The sequence below is a fragment of the Lepidochelys kempii genome, chromosome 11 (genome assembly GCF_965140285.1).
Source record: "Lepidochelys kempii isolate rLepKem1 chromosome 11, rLepKem1.hap1, whole genome shotgun sequence".
NCBI lineage: Eukaryota > Metazoa > Chordata > Testudines > Cheloniidae > Lepidochelys > Lepidochelys kempii.
Genome location: NC_136390.1, coordinates 38,936,680 through 38,960,071, shown reverse-complemented (window position 1 = coordinate 38,960,071; position 23,392 = coordinate 38,936,680). Strand labels below are relative to the sequence as shown.

At 39.6% G+C, this 23,392-nt stretch overlaps 1 protein-coding gene across 3 annotated transcripts; it reads left to right on the top strand.

Annotated features, from left to right (window-relative positions):
- The first annotated feature begins 887 nt into the window (after nucleotides 1-887).
- On the top strand, nucleotides 888-22,493 carry FASTKD1 (FAST kinase domains 1). 3 transcript variants are annotated; one of them, XM_073305765.2, is made up of 16 exons: nucleotides 888-1,086; nucleotides 4,008-4,115; nucleotides 4,329-4,806; nucleotides 5,808-5,876; nucleotides 7,021-7,146; nucleotides 8,834-9,232; nucleotides 10,587-10,697; nucleotides 11,972-12,103; nucleotides 14,021-14,507; nucleotides 15,328-15,442; nucleotides 16,321-16,449; nucleotides 18,112-18,243; nucleotides 18,784-18,897; nucleotides 19,264-19,399; nucleotides 20,782-20,896; nucleotides 22,287-22,492. In XM_073305765.2, the coding sequence occupies exons 3-16, from the start codon at nucleotides 4,472-4,474 to the stop codon at nucleotides 22,374-22,376; spliced, it is 2,490 nt and encodes an 829-aa protein (XP_073161866.1). In that variant the 5' UTR covers nucleotides 888-1,086; nucleotides 4,008-4,115; nucleotides 4,329-4,471; the 3' UTR covers nucleotides 22,377-22,492. The 3 variants fall into 3 exon arrangements, with proteins under 3 accessions (XP_073161866.1, XP_078704082.1, XP_073161867.1); XM_078847956.1 differs by lacking the exons at nucleotides 888-1,086; nucleotides 4,008-4,115 and having other exon boundaries at nucleotides 4,469-4,806; nucleotides 22,287-22,493; XM_073305766.2 differs by lacking the exons at nucleotides 888-1,086; nucleotides 4,008-4,115 and having other exon boundaries at nucleotides 4,788-4,806; nucleotides 4,962-5,876; nucleotides 22,287-22,491.
- The last annotated feature ends 899 nt before the right edge of the window (nucleotides 22,494-23,392 follow it).

The window sequence follows — 23,392 nt, the reverse complement described above, 5'->3', positions numbered from 1 at the left end:
GGCCACAGGCCCCCCCAATAATTGGCAGGAGTATAGAACCACTCTGGCCCCAGGGCTGTAACGGGAAGAGCGAGCTCCTCCCATCCTGGGGTCATGGCAGGAGCTGACAGCTCCACCGGCCCTTGGGCTGGGTTGAGGAGAGTGAGCTCCTCTGGCCCCAGGGCTGCGGCGAGGCACAGAATGTGCCCCTCCAAAAGCAGGGAAATTTAAATTCCTGGACGAGCCTTTTTGTGTGTGTGTAAAACAACAGATATAATGACTTAGTACATCATGACTGCAACATATGTACAAGTTAAACATACTGTAGGGACATTTTGCTCTGTTAGTATAAACTCGAAGTCCAAAGATAAATGCTGAATAGAAAAGTATTTGGGGGAAAGAAAAACAAAAAAGGCATGATCATTTTTTATTGGAAAGTCTATTTCTTCTGTGTTCTCTGACTTTCACTGAGGTGGGTCATAGGGCATTTAAACTCTGCTCAGCTGAAGATAGAACTTGTTCTCTAAGGTGCCACAAGTCCTCCTTTTCAACTTGCCCAAAGTTTGCCCAGTAGAAGGAGTCCTACAGAATTGGCAGTTTATCATAGAGCTGTGGAGATGTCAGGGTTTGACCAGCTGAAGAAGCCAGAGTGCTTGTAGTTTGTCAGGAGCCTAACAAGGACTGCATGTAACTTGCATAAAACTGAATGGATTGCAGCCACTTTCTTCCCCAATAAAGAGAAGCTGTCCATGGGAACTACAACTCTCCCAGCATGCAATGCACCCAGTGGACACAAAGTCTATCGGTTAATGATCCGCCTTATTTCCAGGAGGAGAGACTACTGATCCCAGCATTCAATGCTCCCAGTCGGGCTGAGCGGCCCGTCTCGAGCATTGCATGCTGGGCGTCTAGTCCGCACTGCTCGAGGCTGGTCCTCAGGTTTCCGGGGCGGCTGGGGTGGCAGCTCGGTGTGTTCCCATCGCATCTTGGCAGTAGGACTGCAGAGCGAGGCGCGGTTGCCAGGCGTGAGCCCCCCGCAGGCGTGAGCCTGGGGGCTGAGGCGATGATCTTTTGCCATGTGGCTCCGAAGAGCCCGGGAGCGCCACGGTGAGTGGCCGGTCGCAGCCGCGTGGTTTTGCGCCTCCCTCCAGCTGTGCGCTGCCAGGGGGCTGGGTCCCTCAGGTTCCGGGTGGAAGCTGGTAACTGGGGGTTACTGAAGCGCTGGCAGACATTTCAGGAGGGAACCAGAGTAAAACTCCCCTCCCTTGGCTGGAGGGGGGTGAATGCACCCACATAGGTACCCTGGTCCGAGGAGGCCCCACAGGGGTCTCATGGGCACCCGCCTGCCCCCACGAGCATCGGCATGGCAGGGAGAGGGTCATCATACTCCCATGCCAGTTTTCGAAGATGTATAATGCTAAATCTGGAGGTGTTTTCATGGGGACAAAAAGACCTCTCTCTGACTTTTGGAGTTATCCCCCTTTCAGATTTTAAAATTCTGTTGCAAACCATGCAGAGGTTGAAGTACCTTAAAATTATATACAGTATTCATAAAATGGGAAGTGTTAGACCACCCAAATATAGGGCTAATTACTGTTCCTCCTGTAGTACTTGGCATACAGTCCTATACATAGATTCATCGCTCTTAAGGCCAGATGGGACCTTTACATCTTAGAAGTGCTGTATGAATACTTGTTGCCAGCATATTGAATTGCACATGGCAATAAACTGCATGAAGTTAGCAAACAGAAGGAAAAAAAGTTAGGTCATATTTTACCAACCTTGATGCTGCCTTGGCTATGACACAACTCAATAAAAGTAAAACAATTAGGTGATGAGGGAAATCCACCCTGTTGTATGTCTCTGATCTCAAAACAATAATGCACTGCTAAAAATGGTTTTTTGAATGTGCCTTATTAGTATGTTATTGGAGGACATATAAAGTTCATCCTTAACTGAGAACTTTGTGGTTCTTATTGGTTTATGAGCCAACTTTAAATGCTCAATATGTTTGTTTAATCTGTTCTGGGGTAATTTAAAGGAGTTTCTTGTCCTTTCAGTAAATCTTTTGTACAATACATAGAAAACTATGTAATAAGCCTGTTCTTTGAATAGGTTTTTGTGTGTTTGTTTTGACCAGTATATTTTTAAAGCTTATGGCAAAATAAATTTTACTCTGTACTTATTTTATTTCACTTCTCTTTGTAAAGAGTAACAATTGGAATTAATGTTGTCTTCTAGGATTTTTAAGAGCTTTGGGATAAATCATCTGCTTCAGTTAAAAGCCTACAGGAAGGAAAAAGTTTATTGGAAACTGTGCAGCTCCACCAGGCAGAGGTCCCAAGCCCTAGTCCTTGGGATGGAGGAATTTGTGGGTCTGCAGAGGAGCTGGGGGCATGGATGTTCTGAGCTCCATGGGGAAATCCTGTGGTACACAAAACATCTCCAGAGAAGGTCGTCATCCTCCTTTAACTCTCTTCCATGGGGCTAGTGACCTACTTTCCTTCTCGCTGTCTTGCAGCATAGCTTGTTAGCACATGAGGCAGAGCCTGTACTCGCCTCTACCCTGATCCTATGAAGGGTCAGGAAGTGTGGGAGTTATTACCGAAACCAACTAATTTCTTATTGTCTGAACTGAGGGAAATACTTAGTTTACAGTTATGTATTGCAGGTAACACAGATAAGGAAATGTTTTAAAAATTATTTTTAACCTGACAATGCACCTTTTAAGTGTTTGTGTGATGCTTTCTTAATTGTGTTGTAAAATTAGGCTAGGAAAATATCTGCATCAGTGTTAGTTGGCCAGCAAGATAATGGGGTTGTCCTAATTTTGATCTGTGCTCTCATTTTCTCAGAATGAAAGAAAAAATAATTTTCTGTTTCTTTAGATTGTTTACTTTATGTAGTTTAACAGGTCTGTGTAAACTCAGTCTCATCTTTTCTACTGAAAACCTGTCTCTCCTGAAGAGTAAATCAGTTTCCCCTTTTGAGTATCTGATTTTGTGTTTTTTTTTCCCACACAGAGAAACAAGGGAGAGAGAAACATTTTTTGAAAAATGGGAAAATGTGATTTTGTAAAATTACAAAAATTGTCAAATTGACCAGTGTAGTACTTAGAATGTTTTTAACTTATTTGTTGAAAACTACTAGATTTCCAGTTTACAATGTCTCTTTATCGAGTATTGGTCTGCATTTTAGCTTATTTCAGTTCCAGTAATAAAAGTCCTATGTTAAGAGGTCATAACTGGTATAAAAAGGCCTGCATCTCAAGGAAATGAGTAAGTGTGTTGCATTGCTTCTAGAAGGAAAAGTTCAACTACACTGGAGTTACTTTTTATGGACAAGGTTATATAAAAATAATCATAAAACTCTTTATAATATAGAGGTAGATCAGAATGAATGTTTTATAGAGATCAGTACAGTACAGAATGGATAGAAGAGATAAAAGTATTTGATAAAACTGGAGTAGAAAGGAAATTGAGGTAATAAAAAAATACTTAAAATGGTCTACAACTTGATAGCAGGGAAATTCCTGTCCCTTCTGATTTTTTTAAATTATTTTTTTGTTCGCTTTTTGTACAGAATACTTTATTTTGTGTTTAAATGGAACATAAATCATGACAGATTAATTTTCTTTGTTTCGTAGAATCCCAGGTTTGGAAGGGACCTCAGGAGGTCATGTAGTCCAACCCTCTATTTTTGCCCCAGATCCCTCAATGGCCCCCTCAAGGATTGAACTCACAACCTTGGGTTTAGCAGGCCAGTGCTCAAACCACTGAGTTATCCCTCCTCCCCATTTGTTTCCTTATGTGTGCACCAGCATCCATGATATCATGAATGTGTGCCACACTGAGAAAAGCATGTGATGGCTTTTGGAGGGTTTTTTGGGCTTTATTATTATTTTATTTTTTTAGTTAAAGGTGAACTACAAAAATGAAAATTGCAAGTGCTCCCATGTACCTTTGGAATAAGTTCACTACCACGTATGAACTGTTCAAAATAATGTATGAGTTTTCTTTCTTTTGTAGGACTGCTGTGTATTGCTGGCTTGGGTTTGGTGTGATTCCCAGTACGTGCTATGCTGGTGAAGTCAGACCTGCACCTGAAAAGCACTGAAGTCTGTTGATGGAAACAAGGTAAATCCTGTTTTTGGATGTCCAGTATGGGGGGAGCATTCACAGGAAGAATTTGGGCCTCACTTTAAGTCTGATGTATTAAGAAGAGAAATTAACTCAAATGTTTAAAAAGAAATAGTTTTAATTTTTAGCTCCTAATTATTAACTTACCTAACTGTCTTAAATCAGTACTATTACAGATACATTAGAATTCATTTATACCTCTTCCCACAGTGTCTATAAAAGATGCAAGAAAAACAAGTTTGTGCGTCTCAAAATGCCTCATCTTCTTGCTAATAGAAGCTGTTTATTATGAAAAGTGAAAGAGGAAAACATCTTTCTGGACATCTTAAAAGTAGCTTGTGGAGGTGACAAAAATGCTTTGTTTGAGGAATATTTACGCATTTGCACTGAGACGCTGCCAGTTTCGAACTCTGAGTAGTGACACGTTGCTGAGCCAGTTAAATAGCTGCACAACTGAAGATCAGGTCTTTGATCTTGTTGGAAAGAACAAAGCCAAATTATCTGAAAAACACGTTGGAAGTGCAATTAGTCTACTATGGAAATTTCAAAAGGAGAAGTCCCAACTGTTGAGGAATATTGACTATGTAAAAAATCATTCCCAGTTTCTTACTCTTCGCATTTTAGCTGAAAACAAGATAGAATTTATGGATAATGATCTCTTGGTGGATACGCTGTACAATGTATTGAGGTAAGCAGTAGAATATTAAATTTCATATAACCAATTTTAAATGAACCCTGTAAATTGCTTGTAAATATAATCTTAAACATTTTATTGTTCAGTTAAATAATATTGGCTTAGAAGTTAACTTTTTTGTCAACTTTTCTTCTTCTTGACTTTTATAGCCTTCTTCCAAAACTCATGACTGTACTCCTGGCTGTCATGCAAATTGGTCTCTTTAAGGTCCGTTAATATTCAGTCCATGTAATGAGTCTTTGGCATCTTTGGCATTGATTGTCTTCCATCCACAATGCTTGCAAGGGCCATCCTATCAATATAACTCTTGGATCTACGCTGGACAATGTAGCCTGGCCTCCCTCAATTTGTCTTCAGTTAGGGAAAACCACATTTTTGTTATCTTCTCTCATTTTAGTAATCATAGATTGTAACAGTACTAGGTACAAAATTCTCAGTCACAAATGTGGGTTTTTTTCAAGTTGATAGTGTCCATTGAACTATACTTTTACATTTGGTAACCTTAATGGAGATAACTGCTAATTTAATTTTTCCAGTGAGCAACATGTGTTTGTTTTAAAAATGAACAAACCTGACTATTTTGTATTATTTTGAAATGTATTAGGCTAAGCTTCTTTTATTTAATTTCTTTTATATAAATATATCCTTCCAGCCTTGTGATTAAAACACAAGGCTGAAAGTAAAGAGATCTGGGTTTTATCCTGTCCTAGCTTTGCCATACTGACGGTGAGACTTTAGACAAGTCACTTAATGTCTCTGTGCCTCAGTTTCCCCATGTGTAAAATGGGAATACTTATCTACATCACAGGGGTGTTATGATGCTTAATCCATTAACATTTGTAATGTGCAATTAGACCTTTGGTTGGAAGGTGCCATAGAAATGCAAATTATTACTGAATATAACTCTCTTACTAGAGTCTGTGTAGCTCTTTTAAAGCATATGTTAAGAGTTATGCACCTCTGCCTGGTTTGTCTTGTCTTTAATCATTATGAAGGTTCACTGTTGAGGCCCATGATTCTCTGGTAGAAGAGCTGGTCATGGAAGCATGGAGAAGATTAGAAAGGCAAGTATTATGCTATTCTACCTCCAGAGAGAAGTAAATTACAAGCATGTTCAGCTTGAGTTAATGTCTATAAAAGTTCTCTCACACGGTGCTTACTAGAGTTTTAGACATTATCTAAGTATTTTATATCATTATTTTAAACCTCAACTATCTTTTTGGATTGTCTCCTCTTTTGAACTGGTTTTGTTTTGTTAACATAATCAAGCTTTGAGTATTGATGGAGTTTTGAATTGCAGGTGGCCAATGGAGGTGCTTAGATACTAAACAATAGAGGCTGTTGTATCTAGATGAATAAATGCAGATTTAAGATTATATTTAGATGTGTGAACACATACACCACCGACAAAGGAAATTCAAAGAGGGCATACATGCAGTTTTGTATTGATAAATAAAGCAGGGATATGCTTCTTGTCCTGCTCTTTAATGGTGGATATATCCCTCTCCTCCTCACCATCTTAATTTTGGAAAAGACTTTTAGTATAGAACCCTAGTATTTTTCCTTCTTTGCATTTGTGTTTATTTTGAGATTGCATTTTTTGTTCCTCTGTCCCTGGGTGAATGCAGGGGTTGGCATCACTCTCTTCTGTTGTCACCAACAGGACAGAATAGTCTGTCCCAGCCTACTAACTAAGACACACTGACAGGCTAGTGAAAAGCCAGTACTGCATACTAATACCCACACCAGGTGACTTTCAGATTCACTTCAGCAACATTTATTCAACATGGCAGCAGTTTACTGCATGATAGAATAATCTTAACCACTCCACTACAGTGGCCTTACTAAACCTAGGAACTCCTTCTGTACTTTACCAGACTGTGTACACACGCTTCTTATTGTCTTATTTTGATATGAAAATCAAATTTTTTAAGGTTTAGGTTTTTAAGCTGTTCAGAACTCTCTCCTTATGGACTTCTGTTTTATTTTGGTTGAGGCATGAATGTTACTAGGGGATGACCTATCAGGAAAGCAGTTTATATTGGTCTGATTTTGGGGGGAGGGAAGGGGCAGAGAGATTGTTTCTTAATTTTAAACTTCTGTCTACTTGCTAATTTAATTATTGTATTAGTTGTTTTACCTCCATGCTTTTATGGAAAGAAAAATAATGTTTACCGTTCAGTTTTCTTTTGTTTGATGTATCAACAGGTTTAGTCTGCCAACTCTATCTAAGTTTGCAATGTGTCTGAATGAACAACAGATATACGCTAGCCCTCTAACTGGCAAAATAGCTGATATTGTGAATGTGAACTTGGATTCTATACAAGACACAAGGTAATTCTGGTTCAATGAAGCTGAATAATATTAGATGCAATATGTACAGAATTATTATGCCTTGTTTATTCAATACTTTGACTTTTTATCAACTCTTCAAATTTTGGAGGAGGCAAATAATTGTACAATGGCATAGGGTCAGTCTTCATGGATGAATCCAGTCTGGGAAAATTTAGATAAGTCATCTTCTGAGTCTCTTTGGGGAAAACATGTGCAAAATTTGTTCAAGAATTTATTTGATCCTTTTACTGTCCACAGCTTGCTTAAAAGAGTAGTTTTATACTGTGCTAATGAAAAAGCAGGGGATATTACTGTACCCTAATTCTGAGTCTTACCTTGCCTTTTCTGAGGTTTTAGACCAGAGGTGGGCAAAATATGGGCCGGATCCAGCCTATCTAACATTTCTGTCCGGCCTCCTCTGCCCCCTCACAATCTCTGAGTCCCTGCTGCTAAAAGTCCCACAGTGCAGCAGGGCACTCAGGTAGGCTGCCTGCCTGCCATGGCCTCACGTCGCTTGTGGAACTGGCTGCTGCTGACACATTTCTGCGAGCCAGCTGCAGCCACTTCTGGAAGTGGTGTGGGGCCACGGCATGCAGGCAGCCTCCCTGAGCCCTGCTGTGCTGCCAGCTGGGAGTTGCCTGTGGTAAGCACCTCCCAACCAGAGCCTTCATCCCCACCTGCACCCTAACCCCCTGCCCCAGGTTAGAACCCCCTCCTGCACCCAAATTCCCTCCCAGACCCTGCGCCCCCTCCTGCACTCCAATCCCCAACCCAAAGCTTCTTCCTGCACCAAACTCCCTCCCAGAGCCCACACCCCTCACCCTCTCCTGCACCCCAACACTCTGCACCAGCCCAGAGCTCCCTCCTGCACCCAAACTCCCTCCCAGACTCTGAACCCCTCCATTAATATAGTAGAAATGTGCAGCCCATGACAACTTACCAAAATTCGTGGAGTTGCCCCCCTGTGAAAATTATTGCCCACCCCTGTTTTAGACTCAAGTAAACAGCAGGGGATATGATATCTCCTGCCCTGAGAATGGTAGTTTTTCAAAAATGGAGTTGAAGCTAAATCGAACACTAATGGCCACTGAGAATAGTAATAATGATGCTCTCTATTTGTTTCGCATTTTTCTTCTTCAGAGCACTTACAAAATTTAAGTAACTAATCTTCAAAACATCCCTTATGTTGGACAGCTTTTGTGTTCTGGACTTACTGACCTTGAGGGTAGTCAGTTCACCAAAGGTCTACCTAGGATATGGAGAAGAGGAGAAAGGCCACGTCTCTTTCTTAATTTTCAACTCCCCCTTGAGAACTGATTTGTGTATTTTAATTTTCTTTGAGCCCAAGCTTTTGCAGTTTTTATCATCAGACATGACATAGGTTCATCCCAAGCAGTTTACATCTGCAAACGGTCTGTTTCCTTATAGCAGAAAAATCCCAACTTTTTTATGAATCCCAGCAGAAACAGAATTTTTCTTCATTTTGCTTTAATGGAGAAAATATTTTTTCGCTCAGCCCTACTTTTCAGGTTGGATTTTAAATAGCCTTCAAAAAGAGAACTTCTGCAACATTCTCCATAAAGCCTTTTCCTTGTCCATTTTCTGATTTAGTTAGTTATTTCTAAAAACGTTGTTAGGTTTTTTTAAAGCTCAGTGTGTAAGTGTAAAATTTCTTGAATGTTTTTAGGGTCCTGTCGGTTTTGATGATCAATATATCTGGTGTTATCTCACAGAGTTTTCGAGAACGATTAATACAAAAGGCTGAACTTCTGTTGGAAACAGTGAATTTCATCCATTTCAACCACGCCAGAAGGATGGTGCAGTTTCTTCGAAATGTCAGACTAACTTACCGTCCATTGCTGGAAAAATGCAATAAGGTTTTCCTTGAGAATCCCAGTCAGCTTGATCTAGAGAACATCAGTCTTATCCTTGGACTATACCAGTCATTACAGTTTAACAACACTGAATTCCGATTAGTCATTAAACAGAAGCTAACTGAAACTATTGATGATTGTAACAATCCTATGAGTTTCACAAAATTATTTGCTGCTCTAGGGCCTATGGCAGGACCAGAAGTACGAGAACGGTAAGTTTAGCCCTATTTACATCTTATTTATGCCTAGTGTGTGTGTACACACGTGCTCCCTCACACAAACTAGTACCTAATAGGATTACTGAAACTAAGACTTTAAATGTTTAAAGCTATACAAATCTTGAGTTTTCCCCATGCTCAGTATGCTATTAAAATGGATCCTTGTCTGGCCTGCTACTCTGTGTTATCCATGAGCAGAGAAGCAATTTTTTTCTAGTTGGCTTAATTTAGATTGCAAATTTGTTGTTACGTTGTGATTCAATATTGTAACAGTTTGTCCCAAAAGCTGTTGTCTGGAAGGTGGAAGGGCAACACTGCTACACAGCCCCGTCCCCATAGCTTCATTACTAAGGCTGTGGTCCTGCCCTCCACTTGGAATGGAAGTGGCAAGGCCTAAGAAATTGGGACAGCAAAATGTGTGTCTTCTCTTTACACGAGAATCACAGCAGCCTGGAGTACCTACTCCCCATTCTGTGCTGGAGAAGCAGAGGTTACAGCAGGAGACCTTCCAGTACTTATCCCAGCTGCTGGGTTGTAACTGGGCGCAGGGACTGGTTCTGTCTGCTCTTCTCATGCTACATACAGTCCCGGGGGGGGCGGAGGAGGCAGCGGGGGACTCTGCGAAGCATTGTTTCAAGCCGTCTGCAAACTCAGGCAAACTATTACATTTGGTCAGATTTTCAAACTTTCTTTGCTGTCATAAGCTAGACTTCAAATGAAAGTTGAGATTTTGGTGTGTGGGGTTGTGCCCCCTTGCAGCAACTGTCCTGCAAATGACAGTGGTTAGCTGTGCTCATGTAGACTTGTTGGTCTATGATAGAGAGTTTCTGGGCCAAACTGGTGCCAACAAAGTGGTTCTCTATTTGACCAGATTGTGCAAAAAAATTAAGTTTGGAAATTCATTGGCAGACTGATTTTGAATAATTTAACACTCTTATGTCCTCTAAAACCAGTTTAAGTCAGTGCTAGATCCCATTATAAAGAGCGTAGCATACTGGTTAACAGTGACTCACTCTTAGCCTCCTTTTAAATTTTTTTTTTCTTCTTCTTACAGAAGTAGACCATTTGCTGGCTTCTAGAATGATTTCAAATCATGTGCCCACCATGTACTCTTTCATCTTTTACCCAGTTGTTTATGCTTTTTTTACCCAACTGTGCTGAGGGAGGAAATAAAAAAATGAGGGTCTTTATTTTGAAGGAGTTTGTTTCCATTATTTTCTACTATAGTTCCCACAGTACAAATCTCTTTTCCCTCCTTCTTCAGACAAATGTGATTACTGTATTCTCCTCTATTACACAGGAGAATTGTTGGAAACTAGCAAAATGCATCTTTTCTCTTACTTTTCAGGTTAATAGCAACTGCGCTACTAATGGTGGAAGAATTTAACTGTCACCAAGCATTAGTAGTAGTGGAAACGATGGAAGAAATGGAATGTAGAAATTCACATCTGATTAAAAAGTAAATTTTTCTAATAATAATACAACATTATATTGAATTCTCGTTGTAAGCAGTTTTCACTTCCTACAGAAAAATACTCAGGCATCCTCACATATGAGGCAGAATTGTGCTCAAATTTGAGGAGGGTTGGAAGTGGAAGCTGATAAAGCCAGGATATATTGCAGTGTATATATGCTATGCTTGTGTTTCTTAGTTATGTTGTCACAGCTGGACCCAAAGTGATTCAGTTAGTTCAGGATATTTCTTTGAAATACATGTGGTCTCACCAAATTGACAATAACATCCTGAGCTAGTTTATGAATATGTGATATCTCTCAGGCTCTCTGATCTGTTGTACAATACAGACACTCAATTCAGAATACATACATATGACAAGCTGCATTGGCCCTGCCCTGTCTGGTGCAAAAAAGGAGCTGATAGGAACTCAGGCTCATATAGGTGCTGCAGGGAGGATCTGTAACAGCAGCTGTTCCAGGAACTGTGAGGAGGAGAGTGCCTGAGAAAAGGCTGTGGTCTGATCCCAGGCCTGTCCATCTGGGTTAAGAAACCCAGATCAGGAGGAATATTTTGGTATATTCTGATGTTTTGTTAAGTGTTCTGTAACAAACACACTGATCCTGCACATTTGACTAGCTGATCTGGTTTTCTGCTGAATTTTTTTCTCCAGTTTATCAGACTCTATTTTGAATTATTAGTTCATGTATCCAACCAAGCCAGATCCTCTCTTAGTGTAAACTAGTATAGTTTCACTGAAGTTGATGAAGCTATTCCAGCTTATGCCATTCAAGTATCTGGTCCACTGATTCTTATTCTCTAAATTTAACTGACAAAGTAAAAGGTCAGCACATATTTTCCTTGTTAGAGCAGTAGGAGGCGGTCTTAGTACTTCATAGTGATAGTTGAAACCATTTGGCCTAAACAAATCTTCGTAAGATTAAACAATGGAGAGGCGCCTCAGAGCAAGGCCAGAGGTCTGACCGCGTCAGACCTTACATTATAGAGATAATACAGGACTAACACTGATTAGTTGCCAGTCTCTGAGGCTCCGATCCTACAATTCAGTATGCACAGATGGACTGCTGCATCTGTACAGAGCTCCATCGAAGTCAATTGGGCTTCATGTGGATGCTGCAGTTCACCCACGCGCAACAAATTGTACGATCTTAGGTGTTGCCTAAGAGATGTCTTGTTCATGATGTAAGAAGTTCCTCTGTGATGTTTTTCCACAAAATTATAATGAAGGAATTGATCCTTATCTTTCTCATTGGTTTCAGAATTGCTTCTCTTCTACATAAGTACTTGGATAAGTACAAGCCAGTAGAGTTGGCAAAAATAACACAAGCTTTGGTGCTCCTGCATTGCCAAAATGCAGAGCTTTACACCAAATTAAGAAGATTGGTAGTTGGGTGCGTATTCTTTTTGTAAATATAACTTGATTATTACATTAAACAATTGTTACTTCACAATTGTATACAACTTGTTAGATCTTAATGTTTTACTAACAATTAAACTGTTGTAGGAATTCAAGTCTAAAAAAGCACATGAACTTTAGGATGGGAAGTGAATGTGGTTTAGACTCTAGACATAGTATTGATCTATGTAATAAATATGATCTCCATTGAATATAAGAATGGGCAAGGAGTCTTCTTACACTGGAACTCTAGAATAGGTGGCATTCCAGCAAGATCGTTGATAGCTGTTACTTTGATTTTATTAGTGTTTGTGGGAAGAGATGATGAAAGGGGCATTTCTGCCTGGAGAAATGCCTAAAAATAATCCATTTTTGAGAAGTAGGGACTCCGGTGTCAGCCCAAATGAAAGAGAAAGGAGCACAAATTAGGGTATTCTTCTTTAATTGGGGAACCTCATGCGCGTGGCCAAGTTGCTGTGCCATAGTTAACCCAAACAAAGCTAAGGGGGTTTAATGACTCTGAATAGTTCATGTTGGGGGACTATTGCTCCATTGACAAGGAGACCCTTTTAGGAGCCACAGAAAAGGAGCTCTCCCGCAATGGCTTCCCCCCATTGACCTTCCTGTGGGGGGAAGGAGCTCAGTCTGAATGGCTTGTTGGGGATAAGGGTGTCTCTACGTCCCTAACACACTGTCCAAGGTTCCTCTTGGAAAGGCCGGGAAAAGGTTAATTTCATTTCTCATAATCCAAAAGATTTCTCTTCCTTCTCCTGCAATGTTGATACAGTAGGGGTATCCCTGGCAAAGGATGTGTTAATTCCTGACAAGGGGGCTTTTTCCCCCAGAGGACCCAACAGACAGGAAAATAAAAGCTGCCCTTAGAAGGGACATCTAAGTTTTATCAGCAACCCTTAGAGCCTCATTGACTGAATTAGCTTCTCTGTGCCTTCCTCCCTCTTCCACTACTAGGAAGAGTGATTCAGAAGATGATAGAGGAGAAAGGGACTATCCTCGTCATCATCCCAGACTGATAAAGAAGGCTGTGATACTCAGACGTAGTGCAGGTGTTGGAAAGTTCTCTTCTCTGTCTCTTCAAGTAGGCACGATCTCCTCTCTAAGGGCCTGCTCTTGCATCTCAGGCAAGACTATTTGAGCCTGGCAGTTTTATATCTGAGTGGCAAATCTGAGATATTTCTGTTACGTAATATGGTTAGGCGCTTTATGAAGTCTTCCACCCTCTTGGTCTATGCAGCTATTTGGACAGAATTCTTCTACTAGTATCAAGATAGACCAACCCTAAAAACAGGCATCCCGGCTCATCTGAATTTCTTAGAGGATGGTTTAAATTTCACATGCCAAGAAAAGAAAATTTATCTGATGACTTCATTTTCTCCAATTAACACTATACCTCTCTCCTTCCTTCAGCATGTAGCTTAGTCCCATTGCCTCAGCTTCGTCTTAGATCCTCTGCAATGTGGCTTCCACTATTTCCACACCAAGGAGATGGCTCTATTGACCTCCAATTGATCAGCCTGAGAGCTTCTTTTCTTTTCACGTTTCATAATCTGCTTGCATTTAAATAGTGCTTCCTGTTCTCTGCTTCTTAGGCTTTCATGCCTCTGTTTTCACCTGCTCTGGTTCAGGTGATTCTATAGCGGTAGTTTTGGTGACAGATATTAGTGAGTAAAGTGGCAGGAAAATGTTGGTCTCACAATAAATAAGACAGTAGTCAATGCTTTGAGCTTTTACCACATTGTTGTTGTCATTATTGCAAGCTTCTGAAATGTAGATGGCTAATGTGGTTAATGCTTTATTTTTCAAATAGAATTTATATTTACATAATTTATATGCTATTTTTATCCATAAATTATATTTGTCAGTACTGATGGTTTTTCTTTCCCCTTTCTTCCAGCTATTTACAAGTTAATGTTATACCCAGTGACATTTCTATGCTAACTCGTGTTCTGTCCATGCTTCCTTCTTCTCAAGTGGATGAAGTAGTGATTAACAGAGTTGATGCAATTTTGCCTCAGTGCAACTTAAGTGATTTGAATGCCTTTGCTACAGCTCTTGTCAGATGGGTTCGTCATGATCAGTCACATCAGCAAAGCACTTCTGGACCAGGTGCGAAGCTTCTGCAAAAATTAAGTAACTGCGGGCATCAGAGACTTCAAAAAGCCAGTGACATGGATCTGTTGCTGGAAGAACTTAGATATATATCTGGAGAATGGTTTGAAGAAATACTTGTTGAAGAAACAATGAATACTTGTCAGCGCTTGATGGACCAGATTACATGGATGAATGTACTAGAATTTTCATCTTTTTTCGTCAAAACAAACTACCGCTCTACTCCATTACTTGATAGAATAGCTTCTGTGGCAGTTCAACATATAAGCAAGGTATTGATGATACTTCAGGTGTTAACTATAATTTTAGTATGTCAGATGAGATATGTTCATTTTTAGAAGTTTGGCTTCTGATGGTATGATCATATGTGTTGCCTTTTTCCTATAATATTTTTATTACAGTGCAGTGAGTGTTATTTCTCCTCTTCGAATGGCTTTGTAAATTATTTAGTAATGGCTGGAAAGAATCAGATTAACATAATGGTGGGAATGGGATAAAAGACACAGGAGACCTACCGATTTCAAACCTGTTAATTGGCAGTTCTAGAGGTTTTACTCTACTTCAGGTGTGAAATAGAGGAGGTTTTACTCCCAGAATGAAAATTTTCCTGAAAAAGGATTGTCCTTTCTAAGAGGACAGATGAGTTAGTCTCCTTTTCAACTGAGTTGTCAATACAGTATCTCCTGGGGAGACTCTGACAGTCTTAAACCTAATGTATTTTTACTGGTCTTGTGGTACTAAGATGAAGCTAGAAGATTTTAGACAATGAAGCTGGGCATGTCTCTGATTTTGGAAAGAAGAGAATAATGTTTATATTGCTATAGCTATCTGCTCCTACTTTTGCCCTGACGCAGAGACTTTAATTTCAATACTTCCAAATATTATTCATCTGTTTTGTATATTTTAAAATATTTGTATGCTGTAAAATCTGAGGAGCAAAGGAAATCATTGGAATTTAAAAGTAGTCCATGTACTCTAGGTCTTCTGCTTCTGAATTAGTTACAAACCTCTTCGTTACAATGCAACATCAGGCTGTGTTGAAATTGATTCTTTTTCACTCTTCAAATGGTTATTTTAAAATTTCTTATCCAGATCCATCCTTCTGGAACATATGCTATTCTCCTCCCCTTCACTATTATGAATTATGATCCTCCTCAAAGTGAAGAGTTCTTTGAGACTTGCATCCAACATTTTAGCTCTCATTTAGGTAAGTAATGTGTAGGTAGGTAACGGTAGGTAAGTGATGGTAGGTAATTGTGTCAGTTACTGTTTTTCCAGGGCACAAATTTAGGTACACTTGAGAAAAATGGGAATTGGATGGCTATTGAAACATATGGATTAATTTTCTTTTCTTTTTTCTAAGTAATGTTCTGCAGAATTCATTGTGTGTTTCCATGAAAGTTCACAGCCTTATTTCAGCCTTCAGAAATCGCTCTTGCTATGGGACTAAGAATATATCTTGAATTGTTGTACAAAGAAAGTGAGAATTTAAATTAGCTGATATTCATGTGGATAAATGGAAAATCCTGTAAAAATAATTACTGTGGCCTTTCCTAAAGGGACTGGAATCAGTCCCTTAATTATTTGGGGGAGAGGAAAGATCTTGATGTTGATTACCAGAAGATAGTGAAGCAGGAAAAGATGAATAAAGACAGATTTCTTGGCTGATAGAATAGTTTGAGAGTTGTATGAAAGATTGCCATGTAATGTAGTACCTTGCTATTATCTCTTCTAAGACTAGTCAGTTTCTTTCTGCAGAGAATATGCCATAATTAGGCCAGGCTTTTGTGGAGTAGGAGAGGCACAGTTCCACTTGGCTGGTGTGACAAGCCTCGCTACTAGGAACAATATATTTTACAACACAAACTGAAATTTACTGTGTTAGAGTTTTACAGCCCTCACTGGGCAAACTGGAGAAGCAATGGGCATGTGCAAGTCCGTGTGTGTGTATTTAACTCCAATCGATAGTAATGGGAGTCAGGCATGTTAATGGATGGAAGAATAGAGCTCATTAGACAATTTTCATTAGACTTTTTACACATGTATGTAATACATCCATATAAATATATGTTTTGGTTTTTAAAGGTTGTTTTGAGCCTCACCTCTTGGTGCTGCTTGGTTACTCCTTGGCTGTTGCTGAATATTTTCCTCCAGCCCTGATAAACGCAATATTTAATGTTGATTTCCTAGCCAAACTGGATGCCCAGCTTGAAAGTAGGTATTTATCCCTTAGTTTTTTATTATGCTTTTTATAAAGACTGTAAAGCTTTATGAAATACCTTTTACATTGTAAATGATCCCAAATCAGTAACCAAGTAGATTGTAGATTTAAAAAAAAAAAAACTGTTACATTGAAACTCCAGTAACTACAGTCTCTTTTTCCTTTTACTTAAGGCCGGCTTTGAGATGTGCTGAGCTCATTCTATGCAAGGGCGCTTAGCACCTCTCAGGATCAAGCTTTTTATATACTAAATCCTAAATTTCTATTTCCTCTGCAAAATCTTATTACATGAGCAGGACAGGAAGTGCTGTTTTCTGCTCTTTTCTGTCATGATGTTGTTGGTTGAGGTAGGGAAAACATGAACTCCTGTCTTGGCTAGTCAGTAAAGGAGGAGTGTCTTTTCAAATATTTTCTCTTGAATTTCAAGTATATTTTCATTTTAAGTCTTAATCTCATCTGCTCAACCAGCTGGCAAATCTGCCAACTAGCAAACAGGCTCTTCCTGTAACAGAGTGAGTTTGATACTACTAAGAATGCAATGGTTTGGGGAGATGTTTTATATTTTAATCAACCTGCTAAATTGTACCATAGTTAGTCTGTGTAGCTATCTATTTCTATTTTTACCCTTGTGCTCCTTCCCCCATCCTCTCTGTTGATTTGCTACACACACTTGTTGCATCTTATCTAAAGTTAGGCCCTATCCTGCAAAGAATGATTGTTGTTTCACAACACCTAGTTAAAGTATCTGTGTTACGTAAGGAAAGACTGACTTTTATAAAGTTTGTTCTTCAAAAAGTTCTTTGCCTTTTAGACTAACACCTAGATTGTAACCAGTTATAAACATTGCAAATTAAATTATTTTGCTTACTTTTGTCTGATTTAACTAAATTAATTATGTAGGATGTGGTACAAAATGGTGTGGTAGATAAGTATGCTAATATAGAAATTGAATTACTTCTAAATAATTGAGTCTTCCTGGAAAACACTTTTCCAAATACAACTTGATTCAGGTGATGGTTGGAATCCTTGGTGGAAAGGAGTGGGGAAATCAGTGTATTGGTTTTAAAAGACATAGTGGGAATCTGAGCATCATCAAGCATTTTGTTTAGGCTTTGTTTGCAGTTAGTTTGTCCTCGTATTAGAGTTCACATAAAATTTTCAGAGTGGTTATTCATTTCCCAGACCCAGTTTCTGTTTTGAAATAAATTATATTACTGCAGGAATCTTACAAGAATACTGTCACATGTATTGCTCAGGAAATAGTGTGGAGGTTTTGTCCACAATAGAAGACTTCCCCCAGACTTTCTCTCTCTGAAACCAAAGGAGTGAGCGCTAGTTCCAAACTTTGATTCCGTTCCCCCATACACACTTTGCTACAACTAGGCTGCTGGGCTGGCCCCCTGCCATTTAGTGAAGAGCTGATGGGTAGGAAATTCAGAAGAGATGTTTTGAATGGCTGTATTTTTCTGATGCCTTATTGTTGAATAAAAAGAGAAGGAAAAAATTCCAGTTGAGGGGTTTCCATATTCTGTGTAAGATTCTGAACGTAAGTGCATTAATGCACTGCTAGCTGAAAGGCAATTTCTCCATTAATTAAGTAGCCATTTTGAATGCCCTCCAGACTTCCTGTGTTCCAGCTGACTTTTTAAATTCAGCCCTACCAGATTCCTTAAATTGGAGGGTCCGGTTACGCCTGATGGAATTGAACAGAGCCGTGTGTCTGGAATGCCCTGAGTTTCAGATCCCTTGGTTTCATGAGCGCTATTGTCAGCAGATGCAACGTAAAGGTCAGTATTTTAGGAGCAGCAACGCCATTACTGTTGTTAGTTATGGAGGACCAACAGTTTGGTGGGTGCTACATTTCTTGTAGCATTTTAATGGGATTATTTATTAGCATACTATAAAAGCTGATAACTGAATGTAATACTTAGCACAAAAAGAAGTCAGATGAGACCTTAAAAATGGATGTCCTGTCTGTCCTGCATTGATGTGAAAATATCCTGTGGCAGTACCTGTACAAAGTAAAGGTTTACTCCAGTGTGCTTGGGCAAAATTTGCCCTCCCCCTTACCTTGTTGTGGTATGTGCCATTTATGCACCTGGCTGCCACTCTTCTCCTCAAAGGTAGTGGAGCTGCATGTAGGTTGTGAAAGGTTAGCTTACAAAAGTAGAACACCACCAACCTTAGTGTTCTGCAGAAATGCTTTCATCCCACAGTCTGTTTTGGGATATCTAGTGTAATGATTGCAGTTTACTGTGACACTATTTTTATTTCAAGCCTGCAGGCCTGTATGTTGATGCTCTAATTTGTCCATTTTGCTTTTGTAGGCAATGGCAGCACAAATACAGCACAACAGCAGATTCATAGAATGCTGGGGGAGATCTTGGGAGGAAGCCAGAATGCAAAAGTATCTGTTCTCACGCCTTACTACTATGGAATAGGTGGGTGGTTAACCAGGTTGGTGGAAATAGCCTTGGATCCACTAGTCCACAGTTAATTCCTGTAGGGGTTATTATAGGCCTGAGTCTTCTCCCTAACTCCATTGCTATATAATATCTGAAAATTGTGCCCCAAATGTCTAAGTATAATAAGTCATCCAGCAGAATGTTGCTATTTTGGAAACTGGATACAAAGTGGGTCTGAAAAAAGGCCCCACAACTGACTTTGCCCTATATAATACAAATAATATTTGTTAACTCCAGTGATAACGGTAACTTAGTTTTTCTTAAAATAAATGTTCTAGATAGTAAATCAGATCCATTTTCCTCCTATATTGATTAGTGTACTGGGTTATTGCATTTTCTTAGATTTTGAATGCATTCTGGATAAAAACAAAAAGCCTCTTCCCTATATGGATCAGAGTATAGTTTTGGCTGACTTAGTGCAGTGGGGACCAGACATCCAGCTCCTGGGGAAGAAGGGGCTACCACCGGGAGCACAGAGGTTAGTACATGGTTTTCTATACATTAGATTTTGCTAAGTAGATGAACCAAGTTTGTATATTCAGGCTTTTTCTTACCCTTCATGCTGGCTGTGGCGTCTCTTTTTAATACACACATCACACCTCCTGTGATTAGAAGTGGTATTGAGTGTGAGGCAGGAGAGACAACTGTTCCTTGTGAACACCTGATATCAGTATGTCCCCAACTCTTTTTTTTTTTTACCCCTCTTATTTGGAAAGTAAGAAATCAAAGTCTCTTTGGCCATTTGTAGGTGCACTGAATGGCTGTGATGCAGAAATTTAGCCATACAGCCCTGACTTCTCAAAGGCTATTTCTTTGCAGACCTCGTGCAACTGCTGTTGAACCTAGTGAAGTTGCAGGTGTGGAGAACCTAAAAGGATGAGGGCCTTATCCTCAGTGCCTCAGCATCCCCCCTGTAAAATGCAGCTACAACTCACCCAGAGGACAGCGCCAGGCTGTGGAGGGTTAAGAATTGTAGATGAGCTTTAGCATTCTCAGATGTAAAGGACAAAAAAAAGTATTTGGCTCTAAAAAGTCAGTCAACAGTCACCACAGCAGTATCTGAGATGCTAAACCTTTGCCTTGTGCTGGTCTTGTTGAGAAACAGACACGTGATAACTGTTAATAAACACTGACTTTTCAATGGCAACAGCACACTCTAATTAGAAGTCGCTTCCAAAAAATGTGCATGTGCTCCCATTGGGTGAACACACCTGGCATCTTGTACATCTACGTGGTTTGATAATGGCAAAGCTGATAAGCTAGAAGGGCTTTTCCATCAGTAGTATTTTATTCTAAATGTAGCAACACATTTGCTCCTGAGCTTGAGCAGTTGATATTACACCTGTGCTGTGTTGGCTGCCTTTCCAAAGGCAGACTGGTTTCAAGTTGGCTGCCTTTTTAAGTCCTTCATGCCTATACTTAAGGCTTCCTCTTTGAACTTTGTCTTTAACAGTGTTTGTGCCGACAGCTTTCCTTTCAGGGATATTTTTACTATTCTGTATGTGCAAATCAGGTATTGCTTATACAAATCAGTAATTAAATGCACAAAAATTATGTAGGGAGATGCAACAAAAGTGTCGACCTTGAAAACGCTGGTTTGGCTGTTTTCCTGTTTTGCAACTACCAGAGGTGTAAAAGGGAAAAGCTTTTGGGAACCATCTAGAGTTCATATTTGTCTAGATAAATATGAAGAAAATTTAGTCTTGACTTAAAGAATGAGTTTAATTTTCTTTAAATTTTTAAACCTTAGTTTTCAAGTTATTCTAATGGTAGTCTGACTACAACTATTATAATTGAATAGGGGGAACATTACTAGACATCCTACTAATATTTGAAAGTAACTATTTTGTTTGTTAGCAGAATTGCTGTGGAGTTTCTGGATTCTAAAGCTTTTTGCAAAAATTCATATCACCTCAAAGGAGACACTGCAATGAAAAAGAGACACCTGGAAATTTTGGGGTACCAGGTGGTTCAGGTATGGTGCACACAATCTGTTATATCAATATCTTATATTTGGACTGGTGTTTACAATAGAATCCTCTAAGCTCTCCCCTTCAAAAACTTTATACAGTTTCTCTTTAACAGGAGAGGGCATATGTGGCAGAATGCTCTCTTGTATTTGCAGGGGATTCTCTAGGCTCTGTAACGTTGTTGGGGAAAGACAGTATTTTTCCCTACCAGGAGGAAATAGCTATGGAAAGTGTGTTGTCTAGTTCCTGTTCACTCGGACCAGCTGCAGCAAAACAAGGCAAATGATCTTGTATACCCTTCCTCCACTATAGCATAGTGGCTGCTTTGCCTCTGCTGCTCAAACAGAGGAAGTGAGGGATGTGCTACTCTCTTTGGAACGCAGCACTCCTTGGTAGATGACTGCTGCCTTCTAAAAGGAATGCCAGACTGGAACCACCTCTAAGTGGAGAGAAGCTCCATTTAAAAGGAGTGAAAGTCCATTGAAATACACTGAATCAATTTGGAAATTCTGCTCCACTTCAGTTCAAGTGGGGGCTTTCTACACTAGGCCCGCCTAATTCTCCACTAGTGCAGCTCCAGCAGTGGAAGTTGTGGGATAGACAAGGCATGGACGCTTACCACTGTGGTGTGTAGCCCAGACACAGTGATAAAAACACATGCCCTGCCTAAGCTACTGCTTCCACTGTTGCTACAAGAGGTGGAGCTGCCCCAGTGGAGGATTAGAGATCTAGGGTTATTATTCCTCCAAATTAGTGTCGACATACCCTAGAAGCAAAGCTTCACTATAAGCAGGTTCCACTCTAACTCTTGCTTCATCTACTGTAATTTGAAACAGAATCCAGTCCATGTGACTTACAGTTTTGTCCTTCAGACAGCTTGAATACCCTTAATTTTCTCCCTCTGGTATTCTTCTGACACTATATGTTACCCAATTTTTATCATGTCATTTCCTGTCTGAGGCAGTTTTTAAAATTTAAGGGTCAGATCCTCAGCTGGTGTAAATTGCCAGTTTATACAGTGGAGGATTTAGTCCTTAATTAGAAGTATTTTGACATTCGGACAGGAAATGACATGATGATGGAGCTATGCCAACTTACTCCACCTGAGCATCTGGTCCTTCATCTCTACTATTATTATATGAAAGCAAGCTGACTGTTACCAGGCAAATACATTTAGCATTAAGAAATTCCTAATATTAAAAATGAAGCATAGCCCATATAATGATCTTCAATCTTCCATATTTTATCTCCTATAACAATCTTCCATATCTTAAAATGGAGAGCATGGGTCTTAAATAAAAGGTGCCACGCATTGCATATGTGTATCTACTATGACACTGTGTCTAACAAGAAGAAATGTTAACAGTAAGTTACCGTGCAAACTCTGTCTTACAGATTCCTCACTTTGAATGGAATTCCATGGAGCTGTCATCAAAAGATGCATGGATGGAGTATCTAAAAAAGAATATATTTGAAACAAATTAATATAGAAGAGACAATCATGAATATATATTTTCATATAAACATTTAACTTTATCATGTAATATTAAATATTTTGTAACCTTAAGACATTTATTCTCCATTGAAATTTCTTTATAGGCTTGACTGAATAAGGCACTGGGAATCAGGAGATTAGAGACGTAATCCTGAGTTTATCAATGACTTGGCTGGTTGCAAAGGTCTAAAAAAGTGATAAAGTTAAATTTTACATTATTACCAAGTTATAGCTTGCAACCAACTGGGACTATGGCAGCTTGACCATAAAATGATACTACCACCTCCTCAGCAGGGATTGGGGAGGACACACAACATTTATCAAACAAAAATTTGGAAATGTTATTGCAGATACAGCATAAAATCCTTCAGAAATGAGGAATGCTTTTTGGTGTGTGACAAAATGGATAAAAAGAAGTGAATGCAGAATCTCACTAGTAGCACAGAAACATTGGGAATGCAAGAATCTTAACCAAACGTATTAAAGCAGGCTTTCTTGGCCATACTGCAGCTATTTGGTACCTGTCCATCAAAGTGGCAGTAAACTTAGAAACTAATGAGGATTTTCCTCTGGGGTGGGGAATCCTGGGCCTCTGGTGTAGGGAGGGTGGCTGGGACCTCCCTGAATATTTCTTGGGCCCCAAAAAGTAAACTAGTCCAAAGGTGTGGCACCCAATCAGACCCCCAGTCTGCACTGCACAATGTTCACATGCAACTCATGATGTGGCTGTAAAACTGTAGCTATAGAGCAAATAAAATTAAAGGATTTCCAAAATGGGGGGCAGGGGCAGGGAAAGCTAAAGGACTTTACTCTAGGAGTACTGTAGGACTACCTGAAGGATTTTACTAGAGCTTGGGATTGCACATGGCTCATTTGCACAGAAGCTCTCATTGGACTAGCCCATTGGCAATAAAATTACATACAAATTAAAGGCAAAACAGTGCAGAAGTTAAAGGTGAATTATATTTGGGAGACTGGTGGAAGACAGCAAAGACCTTCCAAAAAC